The sequence below is a fragment of the Lampetra fluviatilis genome, chromosome 29, assembly GCF_964198595.1.
Source record: "Lampetra fluviatilis chromosome 29, kcLamFluv1.1, whole genome shotgun sequence".
NCBI lineage: Eukaryota > Metazoa > Chordata > Hyperoartia > Petromyzontiformes > Petromyzontidae > Lampetra > Lampetra fluviatilis.
In genome coordinates, this window is record NC_136303.1 from 6,711,536 (window position 1) to 6,736,627 (window position 25,092).

At 46.7% G+C, this 25,092-nt stretch overlaps 1 protein-coding gene across 3 annotated transcripts in view; it reads left to right on the forward strand.

Annotated features, from left to right (window-relative positions):
• The window catches only part of LOC144942979 (protein Aster-B-like), a 139,732-nt gene that overhangs the window by 54,194 nt on the left and 60,446 nt on the right, over positions 1-25,092 (forward strand). For all 3 annotated transcript variants that reach the window (XM_078870063.1, XM_078870067.1, XM_078870066.1), the window contains exon 2: positions 24,463-24,489. In XM_078870063.1, the coding sequence (XP_078726189.1) occupies positions 24,463-24,489 (27 nt within the window). The remainder of the gene's footprint in view (positions 1-24,462; positions 24,490-25,092) is intronic.

Genomic DNA, 25,092 nt, shown 5'->3' on the forward strand with positions numbered 1-25,092 from the left:
CACAAAAGGTCAAAATAAATTATTAATAGCTGTCCTTTCTAAGGCTATCCCAAAAAAAACACCCTTGTAAATGAGATGATTAATATCATTAGGTTCCTACGTGTTTAAATAAAGAACATCAATTAATCATATATGCCATACTCATAACCTACACCGCACTGCGTGCGTATGCATGTATACTCATACAGAATTATAGGTATACACACAAAAACACACGCAAGGACTTGCAGAGTGTGTCGTTGTATTTGGACTTACTCGTAAGCAAATTATATTTTACATATGTAAAAACACTAGCGTCAGTAAATTTGAACGATATTCTTCAGGGGATATAAATATGAAAATTTCCACAAGTATAGTTAAGTTTGCTTTTAATTTGAAAAATTCAAACGCAAAATATATTTATTTTAAATTGGGCACCCAAATCTTTATAACCCGGAGCTTGAATGGTTTAATTTGTAGGATAGGATCAGCCTGAAGTTCTAATTGCTTCCAGTATTGTGCTAAACGCTTTAAAAATATAATTCTCATAATGAGTGACCCAAGCAATTATTGGTATGAAAGCAAAGTCGATGGAAGGTAGACTGTACATGTCCAGTCCTTGGTCAATCCACTGCTGGATGAGGGCTTTCCCATGCTGGTTGTGGGGGTTTATTTGTTCATACTTCACCACGCCGATCAGGGGCAAGTTGTTGATGGCAGGAAGGGCAGTCGCATGAATGCAGAGGGACAGCACAACAATGGATAATGCAGCTCTTCCCGCTTACTGTGCTATCAAAATATAAACGAGACACGATGAAAGGTGAGAATGAAAGTGAAACTCCAGCACTCACACAATTGCAAGTGGCGGCCAGTACCACCGACTCGAGTTTGTGTAGCAGGGTCGGCTCCGATGAGCACGGTCGGCAGCGTACGGTGCGAAAGAAGTTCAACATACAGTGTCCAAGAAACTGACGTTCTTTCTTTTGGCCACTCCACCTCTGTTGTCCAGCACCATCACAGTGTGCCCTCCACTCCATCTTCCACTTAACTCGCTCTGTTCTGCCAGGCCTAGCCAAGCCAAGGCCATCATCAGCCAGCAGTGAGCTTCTATCTGGGTGTGGTGGCGCATGCTCATAATCTTAGCAGGCTTTATTTGTGAAACGTAGCGCCTTCTTTGACGATAGCCTTTCCGTTGTAAAAAAAAAATGGCACGAATTTTTTTTGTTTTTAATGATTGCTAATAACGTCTTCGCGGGGTCTCATTCGTTGTTGTGCCAGCGTCGTTTCGTTTGCCCGTCATGGGAGATGCCAACGCATCGGGCACCGTTGCATTGCCTTCACGACGGCACCGGCGGTACATTATTGGCTGGGGAGTATCTCGGGCGCTTTTTTGTTTGTGTGACGCGCTGCTGCGCCAGGTGAGACGTGTTCACCTCCCGTGACTCATTAGCCCGCTCGAACAGATTTTTTTTTGCACCGCTTTAGCCACGTTCATTCAAACCTTCGCCCCGCCTCCCCTCCCGTGCCAAATGTCCCCTGCTCGAAGCATCCCGATTACCTTAGCCCAGGGGTCGGCAACCTACGGCTCCGGAGCCGCATGCGGCTCTTTACGGGCTGCTTCTTGACGATATGTACGTATGTACAGTATGTACATGAATGCATTGCGGCTCTTGAAATACTGAATTTTGTACCGAATTGGAAAGAAATGGCTCTTCTTGTTATTTTGGTTGCCGACCCCTGCCTTAGCCCATCGAAAAGCGTTTGCGCACGGGGAACAAATCAATCGATTGGTTTGCAGTCGGAGAGACATTGGCTGGCAAAGTTGTATGTCACTCTCTGCGTCCTTTGCCCATCCCTCTCTGCCTGTGCCTGCTCAGCCCTGTCCGTGCCAATGCTAATTGGCACATTCTGGCATGCGCCATTCAGTGGTGATCTGCGTGCTGGGAGCAAGAAAACGAGTTGCATGTTGTGGGAATTCTGGAAGGTTGCGGCTGGAAGTTGGATTTTAAAATACGCATTGATGGTGAACTCATCAACTGTAAATCAATGCGAAAAAAAATCTATCTGGATTATAATGAAATAACGTGAACGTCAAATAGGTTACACGAATATTTTATTTGATTCGTGCGATGACGTGTTTCTGCGCTTGGGTTTTTTGCGACCGAGATCGGCCGAGCTCTAAACTCCGCCCACCCCCTCCAGTCGAATGGTAGCGTCCACATCCTCAAACAGATCGGGCTTCTGCTGTATTCGTGTCAGTAGAAAAGTATACGCCGGTATATAACGACGCGTCATTGACACCTCTCCAAATTGGGGTGCGGAGCTTTTGAGTTTTTTTTTAGTTGAACATTAATATAAAATATATATTAATGTCGTTTTTGCTTTTCAACAAAGTTGCCCAGTGGGCCGTGTTGGTCTGTACCAGGGTTTGGTAGCAGCTCCCACGTGCAGAGCCCACTGCTGCAGGCGGCTCTGATGTTGGGCAGTGAAACCGGGGGGCTAACGACACTGTCGACTCCCAGGTGCTCACCGTGCAAATAGAGAAAGCGATGCCCAGGCCAGCGTGCGGAAAAGGTGAGTCCGTGGCGTGCCTGTGAGCGTGCAAGAGTTTCAAACCCTTGGCGACAGCTGCTTCGCTTCTAAGCACAGGCACTGCGGGAGATTTTTTTTTTTGGGGTCCGTTATGCGCACCATGCACTGAGCCCACCCGCCGGTGGTTGTGCGCTCTCTGTGCCGATTGCATGTCGGCAGTGCGTTTGCAGGAAATCGCGCTTGGATTTTCAGCCGCCGGGAAATTTGTTCCTTTCGTTTTCGTACATGCCACCCACTGTGCCCTCTGTATCTTTCCTGTTCGGAACACCGGGTCCGGACCATCTTATTTTGGATGCTTTAGCTTCGTAAATTAATAGAATTGTTCCCAAGAATCCCCAAACATTATTACGAGTTGTACAGTGGTAATAGAATTTGTGTTATCGTGCATTATTTTCCTGTTTCTTTTTTTTTTAACTGACTATCTCACATTGTGTTTCGTCTTCTGAATACCGAATGAATATCTCACTTGGTTGTGGGCAGCGTTGGGGTGATTATTTTGGGATTAAAGAGAAACCTCTCTGCCGTCTCTGTACTTGCTTATTAAGCGCCTCATTAGTGGGGGGACGTGGAGGCAGTCTGAACATCCGTTTTAATATTTAAAGGGTGCTCATCTGTGCGCTGGATGTCAAGGGCCCACCTAGAATCGCCCGTGTCAGCAGGCGCATACAGTATGCGTGGACAGTGCCGTTGTGAGCTTTGTTGCTTTTTTTTCAGTTCGAGTGCAACGCAGTCAATCTCCGTCCCGCTCTGAGCAGCAAATGTTGGGGTCGGGTGGCATAGCCGGCTCTCTCGTGGGGCAAAGGCGCTTCGTCCTCAAAGGTTAGAGCGGCATCATCGCTGCTCGCTGTGTGGCTCTCTCTGTGTCGGTGCGTCTTGTGGCAGGTGCATGTTGCAAGTTCCTGGGGGGGTGGGGGGGTGATATGCGAGGGCTCTAGTAGATGGGTGTGTTAGAGGTGTTGGGGCTGTGACAGATCGTGTGGTTGAGGTTTGTGTGTTGGCATTGCCTATTCGTGTTATGGTAGCTCTGTTGAGGAGAGGTGTGCTGGTTGTTGCTGGCACTGGGGTTGGCGTGGGATTGTCGTCGGGGTATAAACCTTGGATTTCTGGCTACATTTCTCAGTTCTGGATGATGCCCATTCAAGCAATGATGTGTATTTGCTCACAAAAGCTGTACACATTGCCCCCTTTATGTAAAAAGATGTTACGTGTCTTGCTTAACGGCACGCACGGGTGCCGGACATGTATACCTAAGACACAATGCAGGATCTCATGGACACAGGGCTGTACCTGAAATGTTCAGGTTTGTTTGAGTTGTGATAAGCTTCGAGTCATGTGTTGGGATCGTGGTGGACGTTAAGAGTGGTTGAGTTGTCTTCATAGGGGTTGGTGGTAGTGAGTGGTTGTGTTACGTAGTGGGACGTGCTTTGGGGCTGTGGTTTACGTTGGAGGTGATTTGTTCTTTGGAAACAACTTGGAGAATTGCTATAAACGAGAAGTGCTTGCTGCCAGTAAGAAGAAAACAGACGAAAGTAGCTGTGTGTGCTGCAATCCCACTTGCAGGTGCATGCTATAAGCAGGCAAACCACAGGCTGATTGAAACCAGGGGCCACTGCGTGGATTGCATAATTTTCATTTACGGAAGTCTAAAAAAAAACTGATAAGAAACAAGAGGAAAATATATTTTTTTAATCCGTATACGGATTTCATTTCTCCGTGGTGGCCTGGTTTATGTGTGCGAGCGTCAGCCTGCTGGCCGTTGGGATAATCGCAACGTTTCCCGTTTGGGGCAAGTTCGGATTTTTACTCCTCGGTTCCACCAGAGACAGGTTAGTTACAGAACTCAGGGCAAGCTATCACCGCCGCCACTCGGCCAACAAAGACGTTCAAACACTCGCAGGAATAGACCTGGGAAGTAGTGGAGAAATTAACAAAGAGGATCCCTGTTCATGAATTACTGTTGCACAATGGGCTGTGCTTATTCAAATGATTGCTACTTAAGGGCTATTTAACACATAATAAAGAATACGTTTACGGTTAATCGTCGGGCAAAGTGGCGTGACGCACTGTATAAAGGTCACGGTTTTTTTGAATGGGTTTAACGTGATGCGTATGCAATCCTTGTTAAGGTTATAAAAATAATGTCATTACTGGAGACGTGCAAAATCTGTAATGATAACGAGTTTATGTTGCAAATACGAGATAAGGTTTCAAAGATTACACAGCAACACAAGGGACAATTCAGACGGCCTTTGGAAATGGCTGTGAAAAGACACGGCAATTAAGTGACGAGTTTAATGACAATGATTTTGCTGAATGGAGCAGATGGCCTGCTGAGGTCTGATTGACGTTCAACTGTTGGTAAGTAGTGCATTTCCTGCATTTTTCTCATTGATCCGAATGCACCTTGGCTTGTCCTCTTTGTCCAAAACCGGACAGCGCTGGAGACACATGGCTTCCATAGATAGGGCTTAGCTTCTTGAGTTTCTCATTTCTCGCATAAAGGCTGCGTACATATGGCCTTAGGCTTAACCGTGGCACGTGTGCATGCTGTATTAAAACATTCACTGCACATCATATATGTCGACGTCTAGTTGAAGTGCTGTGTAAACGTGGTGGAAGGATTCTCATCCTGGAAATTAAACGAATTGTCACGGTGCAATGTAAGAATTGGTTGTGTTTAATGCTTTCCAATGGAAGTTTGAAAGGGTGAATGTATTTGCTCCGTAACATGGGAGGCGCATAATAAGAAGATGGTCTAATAAATGTTTAGTATAAAGTCGTGTTGCTGTTTGGGCTTTAGCCCACTAAAAACTAGTCACATTTTTCAAAGGATTGGCCAAATTTTGGAAAACAAGCACTAGAAGGACTCAACAAAAATCCAGCGCTAAAAGGAAGTGCGCACCTCCCCGCATCCCCTCCCAAATTACGTCATTGCATATGATGTCACCCATTGGCATCACAAAGCACATTGACGTCTGACGTCATAATTCTATGCGGCTTGAACGTCACGTTTGCGACCCTGGTGCGGCCGGGTACGGGTAGGCCGTGAGTTACTGGTGAGTAACCGTTTGTCACTCATTTCCCAACGTCTTGTCTCTTCTCACAATTGAAGTTCCTAGAATCAACCCACCCGCGCCTGCAACATGGCTTCATCCCAGAGGTCGCAATCGGGTACCCGATACCCATACCCTACCCGATACCCGGCTACCCGTACCCGGCCGGGTATCGGGTAGGGTACCTGTTTGCGACCCTGGTGCGGCCGGGTACGGGTAAGGAATCAAAACCCGTTTGCGACCTCTGGGCGGAATGCAGCACAGCGTTTGGATTTTGCTATGGCCGCCCTCTTCCTCCCCACAGCGCCTATTACACCGGTCTGTTTGTGCATGGAGGGTCACCCAGCAGTACTGTGTAGCGGTTGGCGCACGCTGCGCTAAGAGCCCGGTGACCCGAGCCAAATCCTACTCATGGCCAACATCAGTGACGATTATCTGAACCGGTCTTGGGCCTCCCCAAATGAGTATCTGGTGCGGTGTGTAAACATCGCCACTGGGGAGACAAAGGCAGCCTGGTGTAGTGCTGGCCACCCACCTCCCTCGTGTGCCGTTACGGCCTTCATAGGTGCTCGCTCACAGCACTTGCCCCAACAGTCTGTTAAGGCTATATGGGGATCTTTGTCTTTGGAGGGCCACCCATCCAAGCACGGCCTAGGCTCAACACTGCTTAGCCTCCGAGATCTGATGAGATCAGTCACTTTCCTGGTGATTTGTTCACAGGTTAGGGTATCGTCATGATCGCTCATGAAGTGCTTACGAGGACAAATGCATCATTGAAAAGCATTTTTTTGGTGTTTTTCTTCCTTTTTATGACATTGCGGTATAAGGAAGCACCTACAGTGGCTGCAAGTGTGACGTTAATCATTACTCACAATATACACACGTAAATACAGTTACATTGATGCTTAGACATGTGTCGTGAGCGACTAATGAGACGCGTCATGTAGAAGGCTTATTGTTTATTATCACACTTTAAGCACAACACGTTCTACGTAGCTACACATAGCCGACCCTTCAACACAATCCCATCGTCAGCGTCCAACTACACAGCTGTCTGACTAGCGCAGCAACGGCGACGATGAGAGCCTTGCAGAAGATCGGCCACGTGGCCGGACGACCAAGAGAGATGACGGCGAGCAGCAACGCAGCCAGGACGTAGGACCCGCAACAGGACCGAACCTCTGGTGTATATAAGGGGGACCGAACCAGAGGTTATATACGCCCCGGCGTGGCCAAGCCCCGCCTCCGGCCACGCCCCCTTCCAGAACCTTCAAGCAGGTTCCCGGAGCTTCCCGACTGACTCCGCCTTTCAACTTTACCCCAGATACGTCCCCCTCATAATTAGACATTACTTAACATGCCCATAACCGCGATTACCCCTTCAGGCCGAAAGATGGCACCCTGTCATTACACATTTAATTTGATGTATTTATTGTTTAATTAAGGATCGATTTGAATCGATACATTTATGCATCGTTCAGGTGCCTACCTTTTATGTAGAGTATTTGGGTAACTTTTAATCTTCATCTGACCTTTCATTATTCGAGAATTAATCTGTCTACTGCTGGATGATTGCCTCCTGAAACTGTGGCCCATCTCTCACCATCTTGCAATGCAACAATCCATCTAACACGAGTTGATTTCATCACTCCATCCCTGGAGTGATGAAATCACTTTCTCAAGGTGATCTGCTGCATCATCCCTTCTTCTGACATGTTCTGGCCAATGACACTTCTCTTAAACCTTTCCTGTACCGAGACGTCTGCAAGTTGCAGGGTGGGGGTGCCGTTCACTGCTGAATCTTGGAACAAGGAAGAGGCTCAACGTTACTTGTATTTCAGAGAGGCGTAGCGCCGTTGTTTTTAAGGACATTGTACTCATCGCAGAGAACTCTAGCGACACGACCGCACTCTACGATAGCTGGCGCCAAATTCTGCCACATGCCTTCCCGCATGGCCTTGTGGGAGCCTCCGTACGTCTTCCCGACCTGAAGACGTACCATCATCGGAATGGGATTGGGTTAAGTCATTGTGATGTTCTCTAGCTTCCTATCTCTCAGTGTAATTCTCATTTTAGTAAACTGCTATTATGGTGTTGTTTTACCAGTGGCTTTTGCAAGTGATTCAATATTATTCAAATCTGGGTGTCCATCTAAATATGGCACCTGGTGTGAAATTGTCCCCCTATCTCGATGGAATTGTTGCTAATATGCATGCAGACGTGACATGAGCCCAACATTTCCACTTTATCTCTGAACTAGTCAGCCTGGCAATTTAACTGCTAGCCACTGGATACGCAATTCTGTCTTGCCACACGATTGGCTTATTAAGGGTGGTTGATGTATGCCTGTAACACAGTGTTTGCAAGGCAAGGGTTACGTGATAGTTTTTATCTGTGAAACGCAAAACTGGCCAGGAGATGACAGTACAGAAAATGGCTTAAAAACCCATCTGTGCAGAGCTTTGGGAGTTATTCTCACATTAATGGGTTTTTACTGGATTTCTTTCAAACACAAACACACGAATCAATGGAATTGACTCGGCATACTAATGCAGGACCTTCCTGGACAAGTCCTATGACTCGGTGCGCCTCTCGTGGATATATAAATAACATCATTATTATTGTTTGCTGCGGGGTGGAACTGTAAAAGGGGTGGACAGGTGCAATCCTGTAATTGTTTGCTCATGCCACTGCAGGCAGGAAGGTCTCCATTAGCGAGGTGTAGAGAGCCCCTCTAGAATACAATTGGCCTACAGTACTCTTCTATGTTACCGAATGTCTTAGAAATCGTGGAAATTCTCACACTTTACCGCACCACACGCGACCTGCCGATCGACCGAGGTGTACCGATTTATACCGCTGGGTGGACAGAGGCAGAGGGGATTTGGGAATCGTGCACCCGTGGTTTCAACTGTCGCGCGAGGAGATGGATTCAAGCCGGCGACCTCTGGATTTGCAAGTCCAGTGTGCTGACCACTGCATCCCTGTGACAGCATACCCTCGGGTGGAACTGTAGGAAGGCTCACTGCTCTGTTTAGGCTGGAGTTCAACTGTGGACAAGCGTTGAGTAAAAAAAAAGATATATATTTACAGTGTATGAAAGTGACATGTGAATCAAGGGAAGTGGTTTGTTGAACCACAAACATCACACCACGAGCCGGTCGAGTTATGTTTAATAATAAAGCCGCACTATGTGTGGAGGAATTGGAAGCTCGTGGGGGAAACAACACTAATAGCGCTTTGCTGTCCTCAGGTGTCAAAAGGAACAGCTGTGCGCCCAGCATTCGCCGCCGTATGATCTTGGGGGGGGGGGGGTCACGTTTCTCCGAGAACAAACAAACGGGACGAAAATGTTGCATCGCGCCGGCGTATTTCGCGCTAATAAATTACCGAGTTGGTTTATAATTTAGCGGCTTGCGAATGAAGGGGTTTGATCAACTTTTCCGGGTGCCCGAGTGAGGCCGCGCGTGCCAGCCCCTGTGTGTGCGTGCGGGGTGGTGTGCACACAGACGGTTTTAACCCAGTGCTGCACAATGTGCTGGGGCTCTCAAAGATGCTGTGTAGCACAGTCTGTTCTCCTATAATTCGGAAGTCGTTGCGTTCCCGAAGAGCAACGCGTTGCGGAAACAATTGCGTTTTAATAAAGAGTACAGTAAAACCTTGGATTGCGAGTAACTTGGTCTGCGAGTGTTTTCAAAGACGAGCTATTTTTTAAAATAAATATTAATTTGATAAACAAGAGATGTCTTGCAATACGAGTAATACGTGAATACGCTTTGTCTGCCGAGCGTCATGTGATCACAACAACGAGTGCTTTGGATTACAAACACGTTTCCGGAACGAATTATGCTCGCAATCCAAGGTTTTACTGTAGATAATTTCTGGTTAAAGCACAGTCCGCACTAACACGTGAGATGCGTATGCAGGCTGCACAAAGACTGAGGCATGCGGGTAACGTCTAGAAGCATCCGGCAGCATCCCGCTGCCTTGTGTGATGCTACGCCGAGCCAGCCGTACGAGCGCTCATTCCTACTAGCGCGAACGTAGTTCCATTCACTCGATCGCGTTATATCCGATTTGCATCCGCGTTATAACAAAAGTGTTCCTAATACAATCCTCGCGTTGTATCCCAAATCGCGTTATGAAAACACGTGGCATTATAGGACAACAGACTGTAAATGGGGAGAGGGAGGGAGGGATGGGGGGGCCTTGATTCCTTTGAGTTGATAAAATATTGTTTGTTACTTTTCCTTTGTATGAACTCACGTTGGCACTCCGCTATATTGTGGGCATTTTACGGATTGACGGTGTGCGCAGGAAGCAGCTGTTTTCCGTGAAAGAAAACAAACCTAAAGACGTTTGCCCTTCCACACTGTAGTTACAGTCGGAATAGGAGTCTATCGAGAAGGCTCGCCTGTTGGGTTGAAGTGGACACATTGCTTTGCGCGGCGACGCAATTGGCTGAATTTGTGTTTTTGTTATCCGTAGTAATTCCGCTGGCGGCGTTGTCGGTGGCTCTGGCATTGGAGTAAGCGATTGCATTGTTGCGTCCAAAAGGAAGGAATTATTATTTGTTTCTTTCGGTTAAGTCACGTCTAAAGATAAAATAATAAATTAAATTAAATAATACAATACGACGTTTCGATTGCAACACAAGCAATCATCATCAGGTATAATGAAATAGCGACATAAAATCTAACCAGAAAACTATAGACAGACATATTAGCAGACAGATATCACCAAGATACATAGCGAGAGCAACACAGGTAACAGAGAGGGGTGATCGTCTCTGTGTGGTGGCCTTAAATAGACAGAGGGGGGGGGCGGAGGCAGAGAGAGGGAGGAGGGTTAGAGAAAAAATTAGCATATCAATGAGTGGTCAACAGACGTGGTGCTGCGAATGCGATGGCACGGCAAGCAAGCCTGAAAATCAGAAGGACACACTAAAATTAAATAACCTAGTAAAATATCGAAATGTAATGTAATACAACACAGAGGGTCGGTCAACACACAATTAACGCATAGCCTGGTTGATTACGTATTTCAAAGATTGCTAAGTTAGAATTTAAGTGTGAACAATCTAAAGAGAGGACACAGGCAGAGAAAACAAGTCGCCAGAGAGAGAGAAAAAAGATAAGCTTAAAACTTCCCCGTAGAAGTGGTTCAATCTTAATTTTAGAACTTTCGTGACTGCAGGAATTATTATTTGTTTCTTTCGGTTAAGTCACGTCTAAAGATAAAATAATGAATTAAATTAAATAATACAATACGACGTTTCGATTGCAACACAAACGTATTGTATTATTTAATTTAATTTATTATTTTATCTTTAGACGTGACTTAACCGAAAGAAACAAATAATAATTCCTGCAGTCACGAAAGTTCTAAAATTAAGATTGAACCACTTCTACGGGGAAGTTTTAAGCTTATCTTTTTTCTCTCTCTCTGGCGACTTGTTTTCTCTGCCTGTGTCCTCTCTTTAGATTGTTCACACTTAAATTCTAACTTAGCAATCTTTGAAATACGTAATCAACCAGGCTATGCGTTAATTGTGTGTTGACCGACCCTCTGTGTTGTATTACATTACATTTCGATATTTTACTAGGTTATTTAATTTTAGTGTGTCCTTCTGATTTTCAGGCTTGCTTGCCGTGCCATCGCATTCGCAGCACCACGTCTGTTGACCACTCATTGATATGCTAATTTTTTCTCTAACCCTCCTCCCTCTCTCTGCCTCCGCCCCCCTCTGTCTATTTAAGGCCACCACACAGAGACGATCACCCCTCTGTTACCTGTGTTGCTCTCGCTATGTATCTTGGTGATATCTGTCTGCTAATATGTCTGTCTATAGTTTTCTGGTTAGATTTTATGTCGCTATTTCATTATACCTGATGATGATTGCTTGTGTTGCAATCGAAACGTCGTATTGTATTATTTAATTTAATTTATTATTTTATCTTTAGACGTGACTTAACCGAAAGAAACAAATAATAATTCCTGCAGTCACGAAAGTTCTAAAATTAAGGAAGGAATTAATGAAGTAACGCTAAACGCAGACGATTAGAAGACCCCGTTCACCATCAGCCACATGAGTCCGCCCTCCTCGTCCTGTCCGGCGTGACCTACGTCCATTTTAATCATAGCTACGCATAAGTCACACCGGATGTTTGAGTCACCGCACATCACCTGTTTGAGTGTTGTGCGTGGTGTTGTGCGTGCGTGCGCACGTTCGGGGCCGTGTCCTGTGTCGCTTGTCAAAATAGGAGAGAGTGAGTACTGCCGTTGGCTAGGTATGCCTGCCACTTAGCCGATTTTTCCACTTTTTTCACCGGCGATCATATCGATGCAGGTTCTAATACACTTAATAAGAACGCTTGAGTGTATGTGTGTGCAAGTGTGCACGTGTCTTTGTTTTTTAGGGAGCGGTGACATAGCAGTGATCTCTTGATGCTGTTAAACCAGCAATCTGAGTTTGATTCTCGGCCAGTGCCTAACATCAGTGACGAGTGATATCTGAACAAGTCCTGGGCCTCCACGAGGTCAACGGCGCTTTAAATGAGTAGCTGGTGCCAGGCGCGGTGTTGGCTAAGATATCCCACCCACCTGCCCACTACAGTAATTCTGTTTTTTGCTGTGGTTGTCCCACCTGATGACGGAAGCTTGTGTTGCCTCCGAAACGTCGCGATTAAATGGTTATTTTATTTTTATTTATTTATTTTTATTTCCACCTACGTCACTTACCGAAAGAACCAACGAGTATATCCCACCCACTTATTTGTCAAAGTGTCCTTGCTCCAGCTGCCTTTTAGGCCTTAACATAGCCAGGTGGCTGGCTCAGCAGTCGAGCGAGCTGTTTGCAATTGGAAAATTGTGAGTTCAAATCCTTGTTGGGGGTTAACTCAGACCATCATCCCTCTGGGGTCGATACAATCAGTTTGTGGGGAATTAAAGAGTGGCTGTCTTAGTGATAGATTTTCCCCCCACCATATGAATGTGGAATTTCCACCGCTTGTTCAGGGCTGTCAACAGGAGATGAACACCGCCTCAGTACTCATTTGAGCATAAAATTACCTTGACTTGTTTGACTGAATGTGGACATACCGCGTGCAAACTCTTTAATGTATATTAGAAAGCTAGCCTGACCTACGGACTGGATTGCGTGACACGTAACACTCATCTGACCTATCAAACATTCCCCACCCACCTGACTCTCATTACTGGTCCGTTTAAACGATATGTTGGGAGGCCCGTTGATATTCTAAAGCTCCCCCCTCCACCCTGTTACCTGCCATACACCTTACTAGCTGTGCACACCTTACCGTTGCATGATTTTGAAACGGGGTCACGCCACTTGATTTTTGCAAACGGGAGAGTGGATAAGCAGCACCATGGCTGATGCACCGAATTAATTATTGGCCGAAGGGTATTTAAAAAAATATATATGTTGTGATTGACCTAATATGCATAAACTACTTTTCTTGGGCTTTCAAATGACGCCTCATTCATTGAAATTGGTGGCAAGTTTTTGGAGTTTTCTAGACAACCATACATACAGATTAGCCGCTTATTATACAAATATGTTACATGAAACCGTTATATCAGATGTGTTGGCACAAACCTGCAATCCAGCATTACAGACGTGCTGCTGGTAGATGGTGCAGATTGTCGTCGTGTGTGAGACTGCCAGGTATTACAAGACGCCCTACAGGAAGCAGTACAGCAGATAGGTTGAGGCTGTGGAACGTCCAACCAGCGGCATGTTTTTTTTCCGCTCGTTGCAGATGTTCGCAGTTCGAGCCCAGCGGCCGCCCTGGTAAATACTGCGAGTGTCTTAACCCAAAAAATACTGTGCCAAATGCTTCATATTGGATGTTAAAGGTCCTCTGACGAAATTGAAACCCGAGTAGGCCGTGTGTGCTCTTGTCACAGTCCAACTTTGTCAAATTAGCAAATTACATGCAAATGACTGAATTGATTGAAGCCGTCATTGGCAAGATCGTCCCCGAGTGTGAAACTGCTGCAGGCTACGGTATACTCCTCTGTGAACCATGCTTATCCTTGCGTGGTAAGAAAGGCTCGATATACCAAATGTACTCATCATTTATAATAGGTTACGAACCATTATATGTAGATTCATGAGTGATATCCCATATTCTTTGGTTCTTTCGGTAAAGTCACGTAGATAGAAAAGTCCCCTCAATTGACGCGTCATTCCGCGTGAGAATCACCTGCAAATGTTGTGAAATTCAATTCGGATAATTCTCTAGCGACATTAATAATTAGCTTGAGTTTTGCTGCTTTTAAAGCTTTGTACTCCTTTTAGGCCCGGAAGTGGATCATTTTAATTCCCCCCGCGATAGCCCTTGTCCCATGGCGGGAAATTTGACATTCATCGATATCGATGCCCAAAAGGCCTTGTATCAAATTGCAGAGCCCTTAAAAACTGCGCAATTAATAGCGCCGCGAGAAACTGAGAGTGAAATTTCTACGTGAACCTAGAGCCGCGTGTAACGCGACGCGAGAGCGATTGCGGGCTTCCCGTTTCTGCCAAACATAGCTCGATAATCGTAGCCGAGGCCATCGTCCCCAGCACGTTGCTTTGCGAGCACAACTGTGCAGTTGGCGCACGGCTGTTATTGCGTTATTGTTAATAAAGTCTGTGAGTAAGTGCGCCCCTAGCTTTAAATCTCAAATGTTTGTTACACTTGCACTCTCGGTGTCTTATCGTGAGACAAAGTATCAACACGGCGCTCTCTCGCGGAGGGCAGGCCGTGCCACGTGTCTTCGGCAACGACTTGCGGAAGGAAATTTCATGGAACTTTTTTCTGACTTTTCCTTCAAGTGGTCTTCCCCCCCCCCATGCACTAAGGATTGCTTCCTTGCCATGAGAAATGATCGCCACTGTATGGCATTTAAACAAAATTTGTAGGCTTCAGACTGGATTTCAGCCAAAGGTGGAAAGAGTACAAATGTCATCTGACGTGGGTTTTTTTGTATTTGTACGGTCATTGGTGATTGGGTTGATACCAGATTTGAAGCTTTCGTGACTGCAAGGATTCATACTCTTAGGTTTTTTTCGGTAAAGTCACAGCTGAATTTACTGTATCAGCTGTGACGGTCCCACCTGATGACGGAGACTTGTGTTGCCTCCGAAACGTCGTGATTTATTATTTTATTTCTATTATTATTTCTATTATTTTTTTTTTACCTACGTGACTTTACCGAAAAAAACCTAAGAGTATGGGTTGATACCATCAACTTACTGTGCTTGTTTACACAGTTTAATCAAGAGTGGCTGCCTGGATTCGAACCCAGGATCTTAGCAATGCTGGCCCGGTGCGCTGACCCGTGAACTGCCCAGTCACCTCTATATTATGGTATATTTTTGTATTTTATTAGGCTCACTTCTGTTGAGCTGAAATCTGCAGGTACATTCTGAGATGCTGGTAATCATTGGTTGAACGTGAAGGATCGTAACTGCTTTGTCTAACTGCTGTTGTCCGGTGCTTGAGAAGAAGAAAAGTAGCTTATGCTTGCAAAAGACCCCATCATATCCCCGTGAGATGAATTCCAAGGTAGGGGTAGTCATGGATCAATACTCTCCCATTGCAAGAAAAGGGCATGCCTCCCACGACAGATATAATAATTTTGTACGTATGGTATTCGTGCTATTATTATAGCGCAGGTAATCACAGAGGCGCTGTATTTCACGGACACATTTGCAGGAGTTTCATAGTCGGGGGAGAAATGTTGCTACGTGAAATCCCAAGTTGGGTAGTAATTTGCAAATTATTTTTTCCCCGATTTTTGGCAAATTTGGACCATGACACCCAGCACACAGCAGCACGACTCGTTTAAGATGAACAAGTGGCACTGGGCCATGCCATCGCCCCGGGGTTACGTTGACTACTCGTGTACGCTAACCAGATGAGTTAGTGGCAAGAGGTGCCGCTGTACCCACATTTGCCCCACCTTGTGTGATTTTCCACACGGCTTACCACGTTTTAGCTGTTTAATCACTCGTACTGTGGTCACACTTGATGAATAAACTTGCCGAGAGATGAAATTGCTGTACAAGGATTTAAAACCTTTACAAATTGTAAATGGTCATAACGCCTGGGTCTTTAGAAGCTATTTGGGTTTGCACACAATGTTTACATGGGAAGGTTTGTTTTAAACAGACAACCACTGGAAGGCACAACAAAGGAGTCTATGAATAGCCTGACAAATTGTGTAAGCCAAGACCACAAAAGTGTGCACATGTCCGGCAGATTCCGTGTATCTATTTTACGTTACGACCCATCCGTTACGAGCACGGGGCTGTGAGTGGGCTCGCCACGCTGGGCAGCTTTAAAAGACCTGGGCGCAAACTAATGGAAAGGAACGGAAGGGCATGAGAGGTCCAGTGCCGCCCGATACATCGCTGATGCGGGCTGGATTTGAGTAGCTTCCTCTGTACTCGCGTCTCCATTCGCCGCTCGCCTGTTGCGGTTTCTGGGTTGTCTGCAGTAAATGACCGCGTGCTTTTTCCGAAGCTTTATCCCAGTAATGCCCTCAATTGATGCCTGCTTGCATTTAGGCCCGTTTCACCACCCCAGCCCCCCCCACCCTATCCATCCTCCCATAACCCCCTCCACTCGCTGACGTGCACAAAAATCCTCCTGGACCGGACAGAGCTTGCAAAGGCCCCTTTGCCCTCCTCCCCACTGCTGCGCCGTGTGTTTGCGGCGCCGTTGTGTTTAGCCGGACGAAAGTGCCAAGAACACATTTTTTTCCCCACTCTCAGAGTTGAAATTAAATATTAAAGCGTTTTAATCCGGTGTTGTGTCGTGCCTAGGAGGAGGTGCAACTGGATCTGTTGTGAGAGACGATGATCGAACGGGCCAAAACAAACGCGTAAAGCCACTCCTGTGCGTCGCTCGTAGGCTGAGTAAGGATGCGTCGCTTTAAAGAACAAACCGTGTTGACTCTCACGGTCTCTTTACACGCACTGCCGGTGGCGTGAGTCAAACTGTACAAGCGGGTAATATTATTGAGGGGCGCGATGGAAGGAGCGCTTGGTCCGCTGCACTGTGAACCCGGTGAGCCGAGTTCAATTCCCGGCCATGGCTCACGTCGCTTGCGAATGATGTCTGAAACAGTTCTCGCACTGACCAGCGTGACGGAATATGATCAAACATCCTCCACGGCTGTGGAAGCCTTCATCTAGCGGTGGACTGACAATGGGCTGTACATACGAAGTAAAAGAGACTGTAAGAACGATCCTGAATCACAAGTTTTCTAATTCGTGGACATAAATCCACCAACCAAAACTATTATCGAATTGGGACAAATCTTCCCAGATTCTTCTGTGGAAGCGATTTGCCCACAGTTGTCCTGAGCCCGATTGAGACGCACGTGACTGTATCACGACGCCCGGTTAATAACAGCGGTGGAACTCGGTGGAATGCGCGACGCTGCCGTGGATTCACCGTGGCTGTCGTGGATTCACCGCGGCTGTCGTGGATTCACCGCGGCTGCCACCGCCTCGGGCTAAGCCCGAGCGCACCCCGACGCTGGCCGTGCGCAGCATTGATTGGCCGAAGGGCGAGCGGGGACACACGGGAGAGTTTACGTGTGCGTGCGTGCTCCTGTGCACGACCGTGCTTTAACCAGTAATTCCCATTTGAGAAGCACGCTCTCTATATATAACTTGAATGGAGGTTAATCTGTAACGGAGGTCACGTTTCTCTCCTCTTCTGCATTCTCACATTAAAGCCTCCTGGAGAGTGGGGTTGAGCCAGTTAGGTTTTTAAAGATTAAAAACAGAGTAACATAAGTTACCCCCAACTTATGCTCTGCCAATGACACGATCCCAACATTTTGCAAATTACGGTCACCATTATGGTCTTTATATTTCATTCGTCGTAGAGTAGGCCAAATAAATGCAGTCGACAGATCTCTCGAGCGGGGAGACGCTTCCGCCCGCAGTGGCATGAGCAATTAATTGCAGGGTGGTATCTTTGTCTCTTTTGTGCAGATCGAAAAACATTGATTATTTCGCGAGGCAATTTGATGCAGATATTATGGGCGAAAGAATCAATATGAATCCATGAATCAATTCTGCATTACTCCTGCAGTAAACATAGAGTGCTTGTGTTTGTACTGTGCATTTTTTAGTGCACCTCTTAGAATTTAATTATCTACAGTTTATAAAGTTACTGGCCATTATTTGACCAAGCGTTGGTCCGTTGAGATGCATTAGTCCACATTAAAGTGACAGCGTTTGATTTTTCATCCCTTTAAAAGTGAGGGCATGGCCAGGGATTCCTAACCATGCACAGACACCATTCCAGTGGTGATTCTAGAAAATGGTAAATAGTTAAATAGTGGGCCATGGCGGTGGTGGGGGGGGTGTAACGTGGGGGAGGGGGGGCACACATTCATACCGTGTATGAAACACTCTATAACCAGGAGGCTTTAAGAACGGAACATCCGCACTTCCGACTAGCACGTTTGGCTACGTATGGCGTGACAGAAGTTCATTATACATACATACATACAACGGGGAGATCGGCATGTGGCTGTGCAGCAGCTACTTGATCTGGCAAGAGGAAAGAAGCGATGGCGGCGATGTTTGGGCGGCATCATCCATATCGGTCATTGATGTCCTCTTTCAATTGATCTCGAGTGCTGCCTATGCAACCTGCAGGAGCTCCCTCTTACTCGGGGGGGGTGGGGGGCACCTGACCTGAAGCACCTCCCCCAGCCAGAGCCACTGCAGTTCATGCAGGTGGTCACAGGGTTAGGCACCCACCATGAACTTTCTGCCACTTCCGTGCCCCCTAAAACCAATGCAGTGTGTCCTCCTGATTTTCAGGCTTACTTGCCGTGCAGCACCACGTCTGTTGACCACTCATTGATATGCTAATTTTTTCTCTAACCCCCCTTCCTTCTCTCTGCCTCCGCCCCCCCCTCTGTCTATTTAAGGCCACCCCACAGAGACGATCACCCCTCTCTGTTACCTGTGTTGCTCCCGCTATGTATCTTGGTGATATCTGTCTGCTAATATGTCTGTCTATAGTTTTCTGGTTAGATTTTATGTCGCTATTTCATTATACCTGATGATGATTGCTTGTGTTGCAATCGAAACGTCGTATTCTATTATTTAATTTAATTTATTATTTTATCTTTAGACGTGACTTAACCTAAAGAACCAAATAATAACAATGCAATGCTATCCACGCAGCCTCCGAACGCCGGGAAATCGCTGACAAGACCACGGCCGGTGGCCCGTGTTGTGTTTTGGAAAGAAAAAAAAGTTCATGTTTTTTTTATTTTGGCACACATAAAAAAATGTCCATGCAAGTGTACTGGGAAAACTGTCAGCGGCTCACGCAGGCATGCTCGTGGAGCCCCCTGGATTAAAGAGGACAGAAAGCTTTCAACAACCATTATGGAGGCATGGGTTGAGAGGTGGCACTCATATCTAATGGATCTCGGAGCAAGGGGAAGAAGGGTTGTGAGGAAGGGCAGATGGGGGTCAGTCACGCTGGGTCCGGGTGCGGTGGGGCAGTAGCTGTGCGGGGTGCCGAGGGGCGTCTGTAGTTATGACGGAGGGCTGTGGCGGAAGGGAGATAGCGGTGGCATGTCGGGTGGGGGGGAGCGGCTGGGGACGCATGGTTGGAGGCTGTGGGGAGTGAAGTCAATGGTACGGGGGAAAAAAAACAGGGGGCCACGCTGGGGGGGGGGGAAAGAGCGGCCGGGGCGACTTGGCGAGACGTAGCATCACGAGCGGCGGAAAGAAACAGGAAGGAAAGCGAAAAAAAATAAAAAAAATTCAATTACGATAATGAAAAATGAAAGACTAATAGACCATGTGGCAAGTTAAGAGCAGGGTTATGTTTTATGCATACGTGCTAATTGTCGTCCGCTCATGATTATTGCAAGAATGGATGAGATGAGTAATTCTCCAGTGCATCGGTGAATAGCCACGGCGGGGTTTACGCGAGGAGTAGTCCAGTAAGTCGTGGCCGGGGGTATGGCATGGATCAGTCGACCTATGACTCGGAATGTGCCCAATCTCACTCGATCTAAGATCGAGGAAGGTGTGGGGAGGCCCTCATCCAGCAGTGGATAGAGAAAAGGGACTGCACATGTACATGATCAGTGGCCTCGACACAGATTCATCGTGGTCGGGCTGGACATCATCACTCGGGTTATCAAAGGTAGCGCCATTGATATGAACATGATGATTACGTCGATTTTTCACAGAATGCGTCAGCCCAGAGGCAAGGAAATGCAACACTCGGCTACCCAACAAATATATATTTTGCAGGATGAGTGTTCTCATCATGGTCTACTCTAAACTGCATCAGCACACACCATGGCAGATGTGGATACCTGATGCACAAATGGAAATTTAAAAACTCTCCAGTAGCGTGCAACTGTGGTCATCCAGAACAGACCGTACATCGTGTAATAATGCAATGCCCGATTCACAAATACGAAGGAGGCATCACAGTGATACATTCCGCTACTCCCGATGCGGTTATCTGGCTTGACCACCGAAATGTGAAATTGTAATTATTGCTCCGTATCTATATCAGCAGCCGTACGAAAGAAGAAGATTTACACGGGTGGTTAAACATGTTTGAGTTAGGTTTAACAAATAAAAGCTGGCTAATGCCTGTGAACGTGTTAGCAATGTGGTCGACCATTTATTTCTAATAATGTTGTTGTAGAGTGTAATTTAATATTCCAGGTAAGCCTCGCTGAGTCGCAAGACTTTCAGGAGAGTGCTGCGTCGGGATGTTTGGCCAATTCCTTTTAAGGAGCGTTTTGAATGTTGGGAGGGCACTGGATAACCAGGAGAAAAACCCACCCACTCACCCGCTTGCTGTACCATCTTCTGGCCACCTTACAGTTCAGTGCATTTAAGGGTGTCACTGATTTACGATATCACTAACAACCGTCTTCAAAGCTCTCGAGCGAAGGCATGCGGCACAACGCGCCAGCTGAAGTACTTTGTGATTACACCATGAAGATATACAATGTGGCCATAAGCAGGGACAGGGGTTCTGATGTATGTATGTTGAACTTCTTTTGCACTGTACGAAGCCGACTGTGCTAATCGGAGGTGATGTAAGAATAATGCAACGAGTACTTAAATATTTTACTGAGTATCACGTTTTATTGATTTAGTTTACCAGGTAAGGCCCACTGATTCTAGATTTTAAGCTTTCGTGACTGCAAGGATTCATATTCTTAGGTTTTTTCGGTAAAGTCACGTATCGTGCTGTGACGGTTGCACCTGAAGACGGAAGCTTGTGTTGCCTCCGAAACGTCGTGATTTTTATTTTATTTAACTTTTATTAATTTTAATTTTTTACCTACGTGACTTTGCCGAAAAAACCTAAGAATAAGGCCCACTGAGTTATATCGCTTTTTTTCAGAAGCGACATGGCCACAAATGATAGTGGCTTCTTATCTCGTGGAAATGTATAGCAACCAAATACTCCGTAAATACACATGTTTTTAAATGTGGAGGGAAAAACTGGAAGACCCGGAGAAAAATCCACGCAACCACTGAGAGAGAGACATCCAACCTCCAAATATACAGGGTTCGTATCGAACCCACGACCTCCTGTATACCAGGCGAGGCAGACAACATCTCACCATCAGGGTTGAGGGGCAGATAACATCTCACCACCAGGGTCGTGGGGCAGTGGTGCCGTGGTTTCCGCACTGTGCTGTGAACCCAGCGAGCCGAGATTGATCCTCGGCCTTGCCTCGCATTAGTGACGAGCCAGTGATATCTGAACCGATCCTGAGCTGCCCCCCAACCCAACCCCACCCGCCACTCCCTTTTGAGAAACTCAATGTGACCGGCCTGGTTAAATCGCCCCCATGACCGTCGCAGCGTAGAGAGGCCTTCATCTGGCAGTATATTGACAAATGGTTCTACGTCACGTGACACAAATTGCATATCCACAATAGCTGGTGCCAGTGTTTCTTATAGGAAAGCCAAGGGGGTGATTTGCAGGTCTGTTACCTGTGGTCGTTACCTGCTGGTCGCTGGTATTTAAAGGTTCTTTTCATCATCGGACGAGCCGCACCTAATGACTTCCTAAGGCCGCGCATTCATTGCGGTATTGTCTCGGCGCTCCGGGTTGCATTTGAGTTGCGTAATCCGCGCCTCCTGTGAGTTCTGGCGTCGCTTCGGGGACAGATGCTCCTTATTGAATGATCTCCCGGCTTGCAGCCCCACGCGTTATGCAGCGGCCAGCATTTACGTCTCTGTCGACGTGGGGAGATCGTCTCCGTGCGCATTGTTCGCTTAAATCGGACCCGCGCGGCGACAGGCCTACGGGACTGATTTGACGTTAAATTGTTCCAAAAGGTGAGCGAGTGGAAGCTTGCACACCTGCTTTTTTTCTTCTTCTGTTTAGCACTTTATCCAAAGGCACCTTGAGTCTGCAGTTGCTGGGGAACACTTGTAATTCGTTGCACAACATGTTCGTTCAATCTGCAGTCTGCACTTCCTCTACAACGAGTTTGTAAAGTTCTGGTTTACACGAACGAGAATACGTTTAGCTGGAAGTTTTGCCAAGCGACAATATGACACGGTGCTGTTTCTCCGAAATGTCGGTTGCCGTACGTTAACTTGGAGAAACCACAAGTGGAGATTTACACGGTCTTGCAGTTAAATCTGAACACGTTATTTAATAATTATATGCAGGATATGGAAATGTGCATCTGTGCACATTCGTACACGGATTCATCAATTATTATAGATATTGTGGTTGATATACAATGCCTTAATCCAGCAGTGGATTGACAAAGTGCCGTACATTTTGTATTTATTCGACATGTGTTATATACGTGGACTACATAGTGTCCATATACAATCAGCATATATCCATGGAATTACAAATGCTTATTGAACTAAAATTGATGCAAGAAATTATGAATATTCAAGAGAATTGTTGTTACATATCTTAAGGCATTTTCATTATAATGTGGCTAAGCATTTGGTTGAATAATTAGTGCCCCTCGATTGAAAATTGGGATTGCGGTTGAATGTGCCGCCACGCCACCTAAAAGGAAGATGTAACCCAAGAGATGAATCGCTCTTAACTCTTACGTATCTGCCCAGCTGGTATGTCCTCAGCTTTTTTGACGAGAGTGTGAAGAAGCTTTGTTAACCCTAAACCTGACTCCACTGCTAAGTGATCAGCAGCCCAACCAACATCGCTCTCTCGAAATCGCCCGACTCATTGCCTGCAACTGCTTTGTCCACATCTGAGCGTTTAGTTGCACAACCGATAAACCAAACCGCATTTGCAGAATTGCATCGACCAATCGTAAGTTGGCAAGCGTGTGCGTGTGATGAATTTCGTTAGCTACGCATCGCCGAGCAGGTCGATGCTTGTAAGTCGGGGTCTGTCTCCACTGTAAGCAACTGGTTGTGCAACTGCTCGCAACTGGTTGCGGAGACGTCTACATGACAAACGATTCAGTTAAATGCCACAGAGTTGCACACCTGGTCGCTCTTGTGTGGATCCAAATTAAACGTGCTCGCACGCAATCAAGGCTCTTGTCGATGTCATTTCCTTAGTATGTATGTATGTATGTTGAACTTCTTTCGCACCGTACGTAACCGACTATGCTGATCGGAGTGGGAGGGTCGCCCGCTTTCTGTTCCTGCCCACGTGGTCTGGAACTCCTCAACTAAAATTAAGATTTTATTTACCACTGAGCTATCAGATGTTTTTCAGAGGTGACATGGTCACACATGAAAGCTCATCGAAGTGGCTGATATCATCATCATACTTCGGAATTCATAGTAGCGGCCAAGATATCTAAACACACGTTTCTTTGCGAATTCCAAATATACAGGCATCCGTGACAAACGGTTACTCACCAGTGACTCACGGCCTACCCGTACCCGTACCCGGCCGTACCAGGGTCGCAAACGGGTACCCGTACCCGTACCCGGCCGGGTACGGGTAGCCGGGTATCGGGTAGGGTACGGGTATCGGGTACCCGATTGCGACCTCTGGTGGCATGTAGATTCGATGCTTAGCACAATGGTAGCGTGCTTGTTCGCGTGGCAGATTTTCAGGCCACATCGTTGGCATTTAACCCTTGCCCGTTCCGGGACGTTTGTACGTTGCATGGTGGGTTCCGTTCACCGCTGAATCTCTGAACGCGCAAGCGGTTCACGGTTAATTTTATTTCGAGAGGCATAGCGCCGCTGTTTTAAAATACATTGTTCTCACCGCAGATAACTGTAGTGACACGACCGCATTGTATGATAGCTGGCGCCAAGCTGTGCCACACTCTCCTCCCGCATGGCCTTGTGGAAAGCCTCAGTACACCTTGTGACCTGAAGACGTGCCGATTCTGTTCCGTACTTACATGTACGTCACCGGAACGGAATCGGAAAAAAATGATGTACACATACATCCCATTGCGATGATGTACATCTACCTGCGTCACCGCAATGGGAAAGGATTAAGATTCACCGCCAACTTTTGCTTTTAAATAATTTAAAGGGAAAAAAAAAATCCGTCATATCATCTGGAGAATATGGTAAGTTTTTTCTTTATGAATGACGCTGCCGAGTCATTGTTGCACTGTAATTCCGCAGACACAGGGCCAACGTGCTTGTCTACACGGTGAGGAATATTGTGGCTTTTGTGGATTGCCCAGTTTGTTTTATTCTGCTGGTAAGGAACCGTCACGATGGTACAGGCAGGTGCAACGTGACTGCAAAATGGATGGCAGCTTTGAAGAATGAATTCATGTAAGGAAATCCATTATCTCATGCATCCTTTTTTTTTCTCTTTTGCAGATTTGACTCGTCAACAGAGACAATAGGGTGAGTAAGCTACCGTATGAATGTACGCGTGCGTATTGGCGACACAGCATGGCACTGAGATGCTGACGTACCGCATGTATTTTTTGGTATTGGGCACATAATTTAATACTCTCCTTTCCGTCAGTGTCCCTTTATCCGTTTACATGAGCGCCTGGCAGTCGTGATGCAGCTCCTTCTAGTCCGTGATGGATGCATGCTAATCGATGTGCTCTTATTTCATCAAAAGTGGCTCGTGCCAGCGGTGGTCATGTAAATGGATCTCAACTCTCCCGTCTATTTCCCTTCCGCAACTCATTTCCTGTGCGCCCCATTGCGCCTCCCTTGTTCTTCTCCCTCCCCGATTTTCCCAGTCGCGATCTCACTTTCGCTGTCCCACTCCCCGTGCCCCCCCCCCCGCACGCACGACATCTGCGCTTGGCATCCCTCGTGTTCGCTCTTCCCGTTTGGTCAGCTGCTTGCGAAGCTCTCTCTCCCACGCCATTGCCCCTTCCGCATCATCTCCCTTTATCCTCCCGTCGCCAAGGAAACCACCCTCAAGCCGCAGCCAATTGGGATGCAGTGGGTCCCAACAGCTGATGCGGTCATGTGCTCGCCCGCTATCCA